The 12658-nt window shown below is 33.8% G+C and overlaps 2 protein-coding genes across 2 annotated transcripts; one reads left to right on the top strand and one right to left on the bottom strand.

Annotated features, from left to right (window-relative positions):
• Nucleotides 4114-5341, top strand: LOC109332664. Its single transcript, XM_019567679.1, has one exon. The coding sequence runs from the start codon at nt 4226-4228 to the stop codon at nt 5111-5113; it is 888 nt and encodes a 295-aa protein (XP_019423224.1). The 5' UTR covers nt 4114-4225; the 3' UTR covers nt 5114-5341.
• LOC109332317 (V-type proton ATPase subunit E-like) lies at nt 8997-12277 on the bottom strand. Its single transcript, XM_019567261.1, has 6 exons — nt 12089-12277; nt 11900-12000; nt 10921-11101; nt 10403-10599; nt 10060-10159; nt 8997-9277 (listed from the first exon to the last, which is right to left on the bottom strand). Exons 1-6 carry the CDS (start codon nt 12188-12190, stop codon nt 9242-9244), a joined length of 717 nt encoding a protein of 238 aa, XP_019422806.1. The 5' UTR covers nt 12191-12277; the 3' UTR covers nt 8997-9241.

Below are 12658 nucleotides of genomic sequence, written 5' to 3'. Positions count from 1 at the left end.
AAGTTCTACTTGCGCTTTAAACTTTTTAAATTTTTCTAAAACTGATCCTTAGAGTGCATTAAATAACATAACAAAATCTAGTGCGATCGTCAATGAAAATAACAAAATAGTTTTTACCACCAAAGGTGGGTCAATCATGTAAATCACATACATCAGAATGAACTAAATCTAGCACCTTAGAACTTCTTTCAATTCTTTTAAAAGGTTGTCTTGTGATTTTAGTTAATATGCAAGTAGTACATGAATATAATATTTTTTCCTAGAGTAGAAATTAATTTTGATTTCATCATATCTCCAATTTTCTAAAAATTAACATGTCCTAGTTGCATATGTCATAAATCACAAGACAACAATATAAGTAGATATCCTATCATCATGATTATTATTAACAACATTGCAGTTGAACATAATCTCACAAAAATAACCCTTCCCAACAAATATACCCCATTTAGAGAGAATAAATTTATCTCTCTCAAATACAGATTTGAAATAATACTTATTAAGTAAAGGTACAAAAATCAAGTTCTTCTTAACTTGACGAACATAAAATACATATTTAAGAGTGAGTGTCTTTCTCGAAGTTAATTCAATCTCTATTGTTGCTTTTGCTTTGACTTGGACAGTTGAGCATTTCCTATGTACAAAACACTTTCATCTTCTTTATCAACGGTCTTGAATGGTTCTTTGTTTTTGCACACATGGCAGATATCATGAGATCTATCCATCAAGAATCAACATATTCTATCATGTTGAGTTCGGAAATGACAACAACAAGATTACCTTTTGCTTCACTTGAATTCTTTTCTTTGTTCTTCTTTTTCAGGAACCTGCACTCAATTTTTAAAGTGCCCTGGTTTTCCACAATGAAACATCTTTCATTTTCTTTCTTTTGTTGTCATTACCATTATGATTATCATGAGGCTTATTAAAATCTCGATTTCTTTTCTTGGAAATTTTATTTGAATTTCCTTCCTCCATTACATGGACCTTTTCTGGAGCACTTTGGATTTTAGTATCATCTTGTTTTCAATATTCTTCTTCTAAATGAAGGTGATTACCCAATTACTCAAGAGATATGTCCTCTTTCTTATGCTTCATGGTTCTTTTGAAATTTGTCCGTGAAGAAGGGAGTTTGTCTATTATGGAAGATACAATAATGATTTCATCCATATGCATGTTATGTTGTTTGAAGTTATTGAGAATGCGTTCAATTTCATGCATTTGTTCCATAACAGATTTATTATCTACCATTTTATAATTATCTACCATCTTCTCTTATTTGTTGTGTCCTCTTGCATGTATCTTGATTCTAATTTCTCCCATTGATCATTTTCAAAATGACTACTTTGATAAATGTCGAACAAAGAATCTGACATACTATTGAGGATGTGGCCCATACATATATAGTCATCATTGTCCCATTTTTGTCTTGTTTCTGCAATTTTTTCTTCTTCCTTCTCTAATGGCCTTATAGTGTTAAAGTAGTAAGAAGGAATTTCATCTTCTTCTGCCAACAGATAAAGTTGTCTCCATCAATATTTTCCAATTTCATAAAATCAGAAGTCATTTCTTTGAGTGATGCAACCATTAATACAAAAATCGAACCTAAAGATTATGAGATATTCTAATTGTTGGGAAGATGCTACACCACTTGAACAAAAAAATAGTTGATGAATATGTACAAAGAAACTTCCAAAGCATGTATTATCACACTAACCTTTAGGTTCAATTCGCCCCCACCAATTTAAGTATATTGGATGCAAATGGGATGAACAACGAATCTTGTTTAAGATATTTTGGAAAACCTTAATATGTTTTGCGCAAACACAACAAACTTATCTTTTAATAATAGTTTACAAACTTATGTTTCATACACTTTTGTATTCAATATAGAATTGAATGATAATTTCTAGAGGTGAAAATTTCGTGTTATATTCTGTCTTAATATGTCTTTATTTATAGAGAAATTCATGTCACTTGATGGAGAGAAACACCTTTAAAATTCTGCACTAATTCAGGAATGTGTATATACTAAAAAGACTCATTTTTGAACTAAATGAGCGTCATAGCCAAGTTGCAAGCATGCATCTCGTATAATGTCACATGGTAAGCTGCATGCATCATTTTATTTTTATGCACATTAATTTCAAAAAATGAATAGAATGCTAAGCCATGGATTCAAACTGCAACCTCAAGGAGGTTACCAACAATTACAACCACTAGATTAGACATATTTATTTTATATTTCATAATATGTATATATATATATATATTCGTGAATTCAAATATTTTGGAAATATCTTTCATAAATCGATCGATAAAATAAGACTTGGACCCATAAGAGTCAAAATTTTGTCCAATGATCATAACCAACCTTTCTTTTCTAGCTAAATCTATAATTAGATACTGGTGATAGCTTAGGAGGGAAAACATCCCCATGGACATCTATGAGCCTAATAAGTACGAGGTCAATTCACTTGTTTGATGTGAACATGACATAATCTATATCTCACTCAACCTCCCATTTGGACAAGATATGTTCATATAAGTAGTGTAAATAAATAATGGCCATGCCATAAAATTAATACATATGAAATTGTGACATTATAATGGGTGAATGAGACACACATAAGTGCTCCAAGAAAAAAATATTTGAGAGTAGAATGTGAATAAGAGGAAAACGAAAATGTTTCTTTTACACCATACTTTTCAATGTAAATGGTGTAAGAAAAGAAAAGATAGATGGACCATACCTGATTAATGATATGATGAGAAAAGAAATAAAAAGAAAGGTGAAGATTAAAAAATATAAGACGTGGAGAAAAAAATATGTATCTACTTATAATGTATGAGTTTTATACACTATTTTGCATTACACATCTTTCATTTTTAATTATCATTGACTATTTAAAAAATATTCTAAATGAAGAGTGAATGATGCTCTGTTTATGTATAAATCTTTATATACACTTTCAGAGTATAGATATTAAGGAAAAAGTATCTTGGATATATTTAATAATATTGGTGATAAGAATGTTGATGGTGAGAAATAAAAAAATTATAAGTATAAAATTAAATTATTACGAATATAGTATAAAGTTGATCAAATAACAATTAACCCTCTAGTAATAAAAAAATAAGTCTTGCGTTCTTATTACTTTTCTTCTACGCAACCAACTATACCATATATTTCATATCACATTATTAACCATTTATCTCTTCATTCTATCTATCTCATCCATAAAGCTTTTATCCCTAGAAAAAGGTGTGGGAAATCATTTTTCCTAAAAAAACTTCACGCCCCATTTTTAATATTGCTTACTCAACATTACGAAGTTATTAATAAATTTTGACAGATCTATTTATAATTAATTATTTAGAGGGTGTGGCAATTTGGAAGACATTAATTCAAATCTTAGAAACAATTTATTCACTCGCGAGAATAAGATAACTTGCATCTATCATCTTTATATCCAATTATGTGCATTGGACCATATTTTTTTATTCATAGTTAACTATTTTATATTTGTATATTAAAAAAATTCTATCAATACTAATATTAATCTATATTTTTATAAAATAAATTTGGATTTTTAATTGCTGGGTCGATTTCATCATTTCATTGCTAAATTTGCCTCCACTTGAGGAGAAAATGAGAAATCAAATCATGCTAAAAGTTACCTCTCCTATTGTAGTGACAAAGATTCTCTCTCACACATACACATGCCCTCAAGTCAATTGCTGACGTTCTGATTACAATCATTGTGGCTGTTGCAATACAGATTACAACTGTTGTAGTGTGAATTATTTTATGATTAAACTTTTTTTAAAATCAATGTGGTCTGAAGCGACCCAATATACTTGTGTTGCAATTGCGGTGAGATGCAGTCATTACAACCACACGAGATGCGATCCACAAAGAAACAGTCATCACTAGTTACATTAATTATATAAGATTCTCAACTGAGTGCAATGAATTTGATGCATGATATACCAAACAATAAATGAGAAAATTATGTAACTATATTCGGAGTAGTAGGGTGGGACCCAAACCTATGCATGCTTCTTTGTGGAAAGTAACCATCATTGAACTTCTCTTGCTGCTTTATTCTCATCTATACACACTACTAAAAAAACTGCAAGCAACAACTACTCTACTTTGTTTCCTCCCTTTCCACAAAGCTACTCTACATTGCTCTTTGCTGTTAAGTAGTTGCAGTGTTAAATGGGATCCAAAGTGACCTATAATTGTTTCATCAAGTTGGTAGTTTTTATCCTTTGTTTCTGTTCTTTGGTGCACAGCTTAGACAACAACAAAGACACTGAAACATTGAATTCATTACTTCAAGATTTTGCTTTCAGATCACTGATCAAACATAAGCCTCAAAATGGTGCTTTATATGATGCTTTTCTGCCACAAAACCTTTCTGGTATGCATGTTTCTGTAGTTCATCTTAGAAGCCAAAGGGTATGGAGAAAAGGTGCTAACTTCAGCTTCTTCCAGATCCCACCAAGAACCATGTTCAGTCCCCATGTTAGGAGGTTGGTTATTGTGTATCAAAACTTGGGTAACCGGTCTTCTCAATTCTACAATTTGCAAGGTTACTCACTCATATCTTATGTTGTTGGTTTCATGGTTTTTGATGCATCAAATGTAACTGATGCAAGGGTCAAAAACCTCAATATAAGCACAATGGGGCAGCCTATATCTATTCATTTCCCAAATGTTACATTTTTGGGTGGCATCAAGTCAAGGGTAAGATGTGTAGCCTTCAGTGCCAATGGAACAATTCAGGTTAGTTTGATGATTTCCCCGGGCTTGTGTTACTCGAAAGACCAGGGTCATTTTTCGGTTGTTCTGCAATTGGAGTCGAAGCCGCAGCGACAATGGTATCTGTTGGTGATTGGCTTTGTGATTGGATTTGTTGGGTTGATTGCAGTTGTTTATGCAGGATTTTCATGTACGAGATTTCTCAAGGCCAAAAGGATTCAAGCCATAGAAAGACATGCCAATGAGGATCTTGTTCTGGAAAGTAGATGGGTTGGCAATAGTAAATTGCCTTCAGCAGCAGTTACAAGAACTCAACCAGCTTATGAGAATAGTGTTTTATAGTCGGGTGAGCATGAGCCGGGTAAGGTTTGTCCCTTACCCGATCAGACCAGACCAAACCCTATTCAGGTTCGATCATAATCAGGCCAAACCAGGTGAGTGGGTAAGATTGGGTCCTGCTCACCCCTATTATGTAGTTCAAGCATTTTAGCATACTATCATTTACACTTGTACTTTGCTAATAGAGTTTTAACAGTGAATTATATAACAGAGTTCATCTATTCTGTGCATGCATTTTTACCATGAATGAAACAATGAATGGGCCTTAATTAATACATAATCAACTTTCTCAATTGCTTGAAGCAGTTTTTCATTTGTTAATTAGTCTCTTACAACTGTAAAGATAAATCAACAAATTTAATAAAGTGAGTCAGAAAAAGTTAGTGTAAACAACAAGATCAGCATATGAAATAACATAAGAAAAAGCAGTTCTGTCTCTTGAATATTTGCCCAAAAAAATGCAGCCAAAATAACAATAATCCACATATCACAAATCACTCTCCTCACATCTTTCACATTATATGTGCAGAACCAAAAATGTAAAAATTAAAACTTGGCCACCAAGGCATCAATATGAAGCACAAAAGCTGATGTTATAATGGCATACATAATCTAACATTTGTATAATTTTTCCTTATCTGATTGTAGCTAATCTCACCACTTTTTCATCCATAATTTAAAGTAGCTTTCACATGTAATCTCTGTAGAAATTTAAAAGTTCTTTAACTTGGCCCCTGAAATAAAGTACTATTCTTGTGTATTCACTTTAATAAAAAAAATTGTAACTCTGCTCCTAATTAATTCTGTGAAAGTTTATTAAGCATTTTCTAACTGAAAAAAGTGCACAAGCATGTTCTTACTCTGAACAAAGTTGGATACATGCTGAAGTTGCAGAGAAAGAAAAAAAAAAAGGAAATAGTTGAGGACACAATGTGATATTAATAGACAATTAAGCTTATTTTGTTTTCTACTCCACATCTGAAGTAAGGTTTAAGAAGCATTATATAATAAAGCTTGAAAGGATATTTAGCACTGTATAAAGCTTGAAAGGGTATTTCCTACATTGTTTATACTTAAATCTTCAACACAGTTTTCATTGTACCCTGTATAAAGAAATCTACTATAACCAATTCCTTTTAATATGCAAAGGTTGCTCAGAGGGTAACCATGTCATGTAATTATCATAATTGACACAAAAGCATCAACAATCAACAATTTGGAATCTATCAGAGGAAACAACCTTACTTTTTACTAAAAGCAAAAACAACTATAGCAAGTAAGCAATAGTTGCTATGCTGAACCAAGGATCCTCAAAGAAACATACAAGTTTAATTTTCAACTCAGATGCTGCATATGATCTACGAACAAACAATTAACCAACCACACTAAAGATATCATCAATTCAGAGCGCCAACTCCAGAAGAGCCACTCTAGCGAGCAAGTTTTGTCGAGCGACCAACCCTCTCATAAGTATGAGCTCCAAACAAGTCCCTCTGACCCTGAACAAGGATAGCTGGAAGCCTTGCTCTCCTATATGTAACAAAGTAAGCAAGACTAGCACACATCCTTCGTGTGCTGATCGTCGCTGATATAGGCAACCATACAATCCTTTTCCATGCTCTTTGCCTCAGCATTTCCCTTGCGAATTCGGGGTCTACAATCAAACTAGCCAAGTTACGGTTCCTCTGATAAGCTTTTTTTATCCTATCCGAAAACACAGCTCTTATGGCACACCCACATTTTCAAATCCGAGCCAATTCCCTCAAATTCAAAATAGATACAAGACAAGTATTATGTTTTTGGAGTTGTAGAGGTGGTGGGATGATGAATTAATATGAAAAACTAAAGGTCTATACTCCAATGGAGGTCGAAATTCAGGAAGAAAAACAACAACCAAGGGTTATGTGATGACTAAAATCTATGGTTATGGAACAAAACGAAAATGATAGAATAATGGGAAATGGAGGAAACAAGAGATGGAGATAAGGAGCGCCACACTCAGAAATATGACAATACATTTATAGGCAGCTGAACTCATAAAAAACCTCAGCAATTCCGGAATTCGACAGACCCCCAACATGCTTCAAAACATCATAAACTGCATATCACCAAGATTAAGTTACATCTTTTACCACCTTAACTAAGCACTTAAGACGCTTGCTAATATTCCGACTAGAAAAATACATCATCAAAATTCATTAATTGTCATTCATGGAGATTAAGCTCAATTCAACTACTCATATTTGAAAGGCTGAGAGGTCCCAGAGTCCAATAACACATGCACAATATCAACAAAATAACTCAGGCAATCCAACTAAGTCCCAAACTCAACCTTGGTTGAGACAGATAGCTGAAGATAAATAGGAGGAGGAAAACATGTGCAAATCATGGGGTTGCACACTTCAAAGCCATTAAGCTTGCCTATATATTTATATCTGGGTAGAGTTTCTAGGCATGGTCGCATGGATCAATAATAGATGCTCTAGATAGCATTGCTACTACACTTGCTGCACTTAAGTTGCTGCCCACAGTTCCTTCAAATCCACCAAATGGTATCAACAACGCGTTAGTCTAGTGGTGTAAGGCGCCGCTAGATCCCCAGAAAGATCAAAAGGTCAAGGGTTCAATTCCTGTGAGCGACATTTGTCGGGAGGGACAATCATATATCCCAAAGGAGATTAGTTCCTTACCCATAAGGTGAGGAGATACCTTCAGTAGTACCAAAAAAAATCCACCATATGCCTCTTCTTCATGCCTTGCACAACAAACCCAAACCTCAATTTTACTCCTTCCACACTGAATCAAACCAATCTAAACGTCCATTAACTACATCTCAATCCCCAACAGTATTTAACACACTACCAGTCTCTCACCATACACACAACCTCCTTTTAACACCTTCCCACACTCACCACCCCAACCTAGACCTCCTAAGTTACAGCTTCACCCTTTGACGGATTTGAACTCTTAGACTAGATTTTCCAAGCAAAACAAAAAATTTCGAACCATATATCATACCTCAGATAAGTGTTTGCATATAATCTCTCTTTATATGCAAGGTGAGGCTCTTAGCTGGTTTAAGTGGATGCTCCACAATTTCCCAATTCTCGGATTGACACTCTTTTACTAGAGATCAGGAAATACACTTTGGCCATTCATCCTACACAAGTCACCAAGATGGGTTGTTCAAACTCAAACAAGTGGGCATGGTGGCAGACTACCAGAAAAGTTTTGAGAAGTTGTGCCACCATATTTGGGGTTTGTCTCATGAGGTACCTGAAATTTGTCATGAACTATCAATATTACGACCTACGCGTATTTCAAATGCCTTAGGTATGGCTAAATTAGTTAAAGCTAAAATTCATGACTCAAATTGGTCTGCCAACAAACACAAATTTTCCCACTCCTCCACCAACCCCAAAACCCATATCACATTTATCCCACACAAAACCTACACCATCGACTACTACCACAATGCCCATTTGTTGCATTTCAATAGCACAAATGTAGACTAGCACGTGACCTTTGCTATAATTATGATAAAAAAAACCATGCTAGGCATAGATGTCAAACCAAGCATTTCCTATTGTTATGGGATGATGAATCCACTAATGGAACAAATGTTGAGCTGAATTCTATGGAAACAGTTGCCACCGATCAAGCGGCCGACTTGGCCACAGAAGAGGTAATTCGCTTCCATATTTCACGTCAGGCCCTTGGTTGTCAACTCTCTCCTAAAACACTAAAGTTTCCAGGATCAATTCTTGGCTATCCGATTACAGTACTAGTGGACACTGACAGCTCTCTTTCATAACATTCTACACAGCAGTTATATTTCTATGATTTCATCACCATGTTTTTATTACCATATGTTCACACCATTACAGAATATATTATTCTTCCAAATTCATTAACAATGAAGTTCAAAACAGTAATGAGCTGGAGCAAACACCTTTGAGTAAAACAAAAACATAGAACCCCGCATGTCCCCAAAAAAAACATTAAGTTATTTAAACGATAATAGTAATAAGACCACAGAATCAAAGACACAATAAATATTCATGTCAAAGACAATCTTATGATTCAGGATCTAAATAATGCAGGATCAACAAAGCAATACAATCAAAGCCTTCAAGCAGCAACTTGTCCAAAGAGCTGCTTACGGATCTGCAATAAAGAGCAAGAAACTTCATAAGAATTCAGTCATTATGAAATAAAAAAATTATAAATTCAACATTAAGGAACACAACACATCAAAAGCACCAAACTATGCATCCTAGATACTGCAAAATCAACTCAATACAATAGATAAGGTTGGTAATAATGGATTAATGGTAATGCGGTATATTTCTTTTGGAAGCATAAAGAAACTGCAAGTGACAACTAGTGAAAAAAATATTTCGGAGTAGGATGGCCCCTAGTGCATGAAGGTCACATGTAGTGAGGTCTGAGGAGGATAAATGTACGCAGCCTTACCCCACATGCGGAGAGGTTGTGTCTAGGAAAATAATATTTCGGGCCATTCCAGAAAATGCAAAGGTACAAAATGGAAGAAAAATCTCAATTGTTTTTAGACCAAATCAAAAGTAGTTGGTTATAAATTAAATGAAATGATATACATACTAGAAGTAAATCATTAATGCTACATGTCATTTAAGCAATAGCAGCTAATTCAGAGTCATTTAAGCAGTAGCAGCTAATTCAGAGTCATTTAAGCAATTGGTCCCTGTTCAACAATTAAAATGCTAAACTCCCTCCTAGTCCCACCCCCTTCATACACATCCTCATTTGAGTTAATTGTCCTATTTGTTTATTTCAATATCAAAATTCCAATATCTTAAAAATAACCAGCTTATGAAATCTCAATACAAACAACTGAGCAACAAATATCCAATAAAGAGAACACAAGTCAAAGAACAGGACCAATTGCTATGCACAAAAAAGTTTACCTCTGGAAGCTTGCTACGGAACAACACATCCAGTCGTGCATCGAGAGTATTTTCAAACACAATCTTTCCATCACGAGAAGCCAGCACCACCCCACCAGAGCTGAACATCCACAAATGTAATCAGGTATAATGTAACTAATATCTCGATATCAAGTCAGCTACACAGCCACTAGACTAATGCAATTTCAGCAAACATTCTCAATAAACTATAAACACTAAAAGCAGGTTGTTCTTACAATTTGAAAACCATTTCCGTTTTACATGAACAAAATGTTACAACTAATCAAGAGAAAAAAGGTACAGCCAGACAATTAATTAGGATTTAATAATACATGAACATTACCAGTGGGGTTCATGGATATTGTCATTGCTTGGTGCAGGTGGAAGAAAAACATTTTCGTCAACAATGATCTCTGGTGCATCTACATTTGCTTTTTCAGCATACTCCTCTGCAGATGACTCCAGCACATCCTTTACCAAGTGCAGGTCATGTTCCCGACATCTTAATAAGACAGAAGGTTCTTTCAGCCTTAGCAAACTCTGCCACACAAAGCTTACATTATACTCCAAGCCCATATATTTACACAGAGAAAATAGTCCACAAAATGACATCAGAACACACACAAAATTAATTGCAAAAAAATTGTATTAGTTATAGGCTATAGCTACATTAACATCATCACAATTAATACATAGTTATAACAATAAATAAATAAAGAAATAAATAGCAGCAATGGTGGCTGCCTATGTGCAAGTATCTACTCAAAAACCAAAATGAAAAATGTAAAAAATAATCCAATATGTAGCAAGACTGCAAGGTCAAATCATAGTTAGGTGGACAACATTCAAATTTTAACTAACCTGAATAATGAGATCTTTGATAAGGTTCCTGTACGCATGATCATGATGGGTAAAATCAATATAATGATGGTTGCTGACAGTCAAAAGTTCCTTTGCTGTGGCATTTTTCATGGAATTAACAACTTCATCTTGAGCTTGAAGAACTTTTATACGAGAAGCATTCAGCTGCATTGAGTACTCACTGCAGCAAACAAATGTACCATAAAACTTAAAACTAACTCAGCTAGCACCATTTTCGCAATTGCAAATTAGAATAAGGGGTAATACTACAATGCACAGTTTTCACTTTTCACAGCATGGAACAAATTAAACCTCAAACTAAACTCTAAATCTCACTCATTAAGAAATATAAAATTTCAATCCATCATGCTTAGACAATAACCTTAAATTCAACAATTAGCCTATACAGATGTCAATGGTTTGAAAATAAATGCATACATAAACCATAGTTTATTAAAACCAGACGGGGTTGATCGGGAGTTCGTCTATGGAATGGAAGAGAAAGAAATGGAAGACTTGATAACCATGAAATACACATATGAGGGTTTTCTCAACCCTTCATTTTCTCTCATTCCCCTTTAAAAATCAACTCACAAACAAAGCCTAAAAAAATAAAGAATGGCCCACTGCACTAGACTCATACCTAGTGAGATTCGAAGGTAGATGTAGGCAGTTTTACCGAGAGTGTGATTTGTGGATTCGAAATCATGATCTTTTAAGTCACAAGACAAACAACCTTACGATGCGCCGAAACTCATTCTCACACGAAAAAACAAAGAATAAAAAAACATATAGCTGCATTTCACGCAAATTCAAAATGGAGCTAGCAGTAATTATTATTCCAATAAACAATACCAAAAGGATCCGCTACAATTCGACTCAAAATCAAGCATTGACACTCAAAATTGAAATTTAGTTAAAATTCATGTCAATAATTTGATTTAAATTATTTCAATAAAATAAAAGTATAGACGGTTACATTTTCTTGCGAATTTCAACTTGTTTCTCTTTACGCTCATACTCCTGCTTAATCTTCTTCTTCTCAGCTTCCAGCAATTGAAGCTTCTCAATGTTGAATTCCTGAATAAATAAAAAATACATTAGAATTCAAATTCAAATTTCAAAATAAAAATAAAAAATAGATAGAAAATTGGAAAATAAGTTATACTTCTTGAGCGGAGACAGAGATTTCGTTAGCTTTTTCCTCAGCTTCCTGATGGATAAATCTCACCATCTGATCAATTTGCTTCGAGACATCTGAGTCGTTCATTTTTTCACACAGAATGAGGAATCGGAGAAGAAGAAGAAGATGAATGCACTTGGTTGATAGTTGTTACGTAATGTACGTACTTTCACAATACTACGATTCTAATGCTCTTTTATGCAATTTCTCTTTCTCTTATGTTTGTTAGGATTTTATATTTATGATTTTGTTTATAGATTATTTATTTATATTATTTAACGAGAAAAAATATATGTTTAATATTGTATGAATTTTTTTTGGTTTCTCATGACTATCTTCGGCATTGGAGGCAATCATGTCCAAGTCAGGAACTTCTATAGACATGTGTGGAACTAACTTTCCCAGCGAATATTTTTTCTATCCACAAAACTCGGACCCAAGTTCTGTTTAATATTGTATGACTTTAATATATTATATTATCTATTCTTTACCTTTAATATATTTAATATTATTGATTCTTCAAAAAATAATACAAATAAACGATGAATAGTAAAA

The sequence above is a fragment of the Lupinus angustifolius genome, chromosome LG18 (genome assembly GCF_001865875.1).
Source record: "Lupinus angustifolius cultivar Tanjil chromosome LG18, LupAngTanjil_v1.0, whole genome shotgun sequence".
Classification (NCBI taxonomy): Eukaryota; Viridiplantae; Streptophyta; class Magnoliopsida; order Fabales; family Fabaceae; genus Lupinus; species Lupinus angustifolius.
The sequence above is the reverse complement of the archived record's forward strand: the minus strand, read 5'-3'. Positions and strand labels throughout refer to the sequence as shown.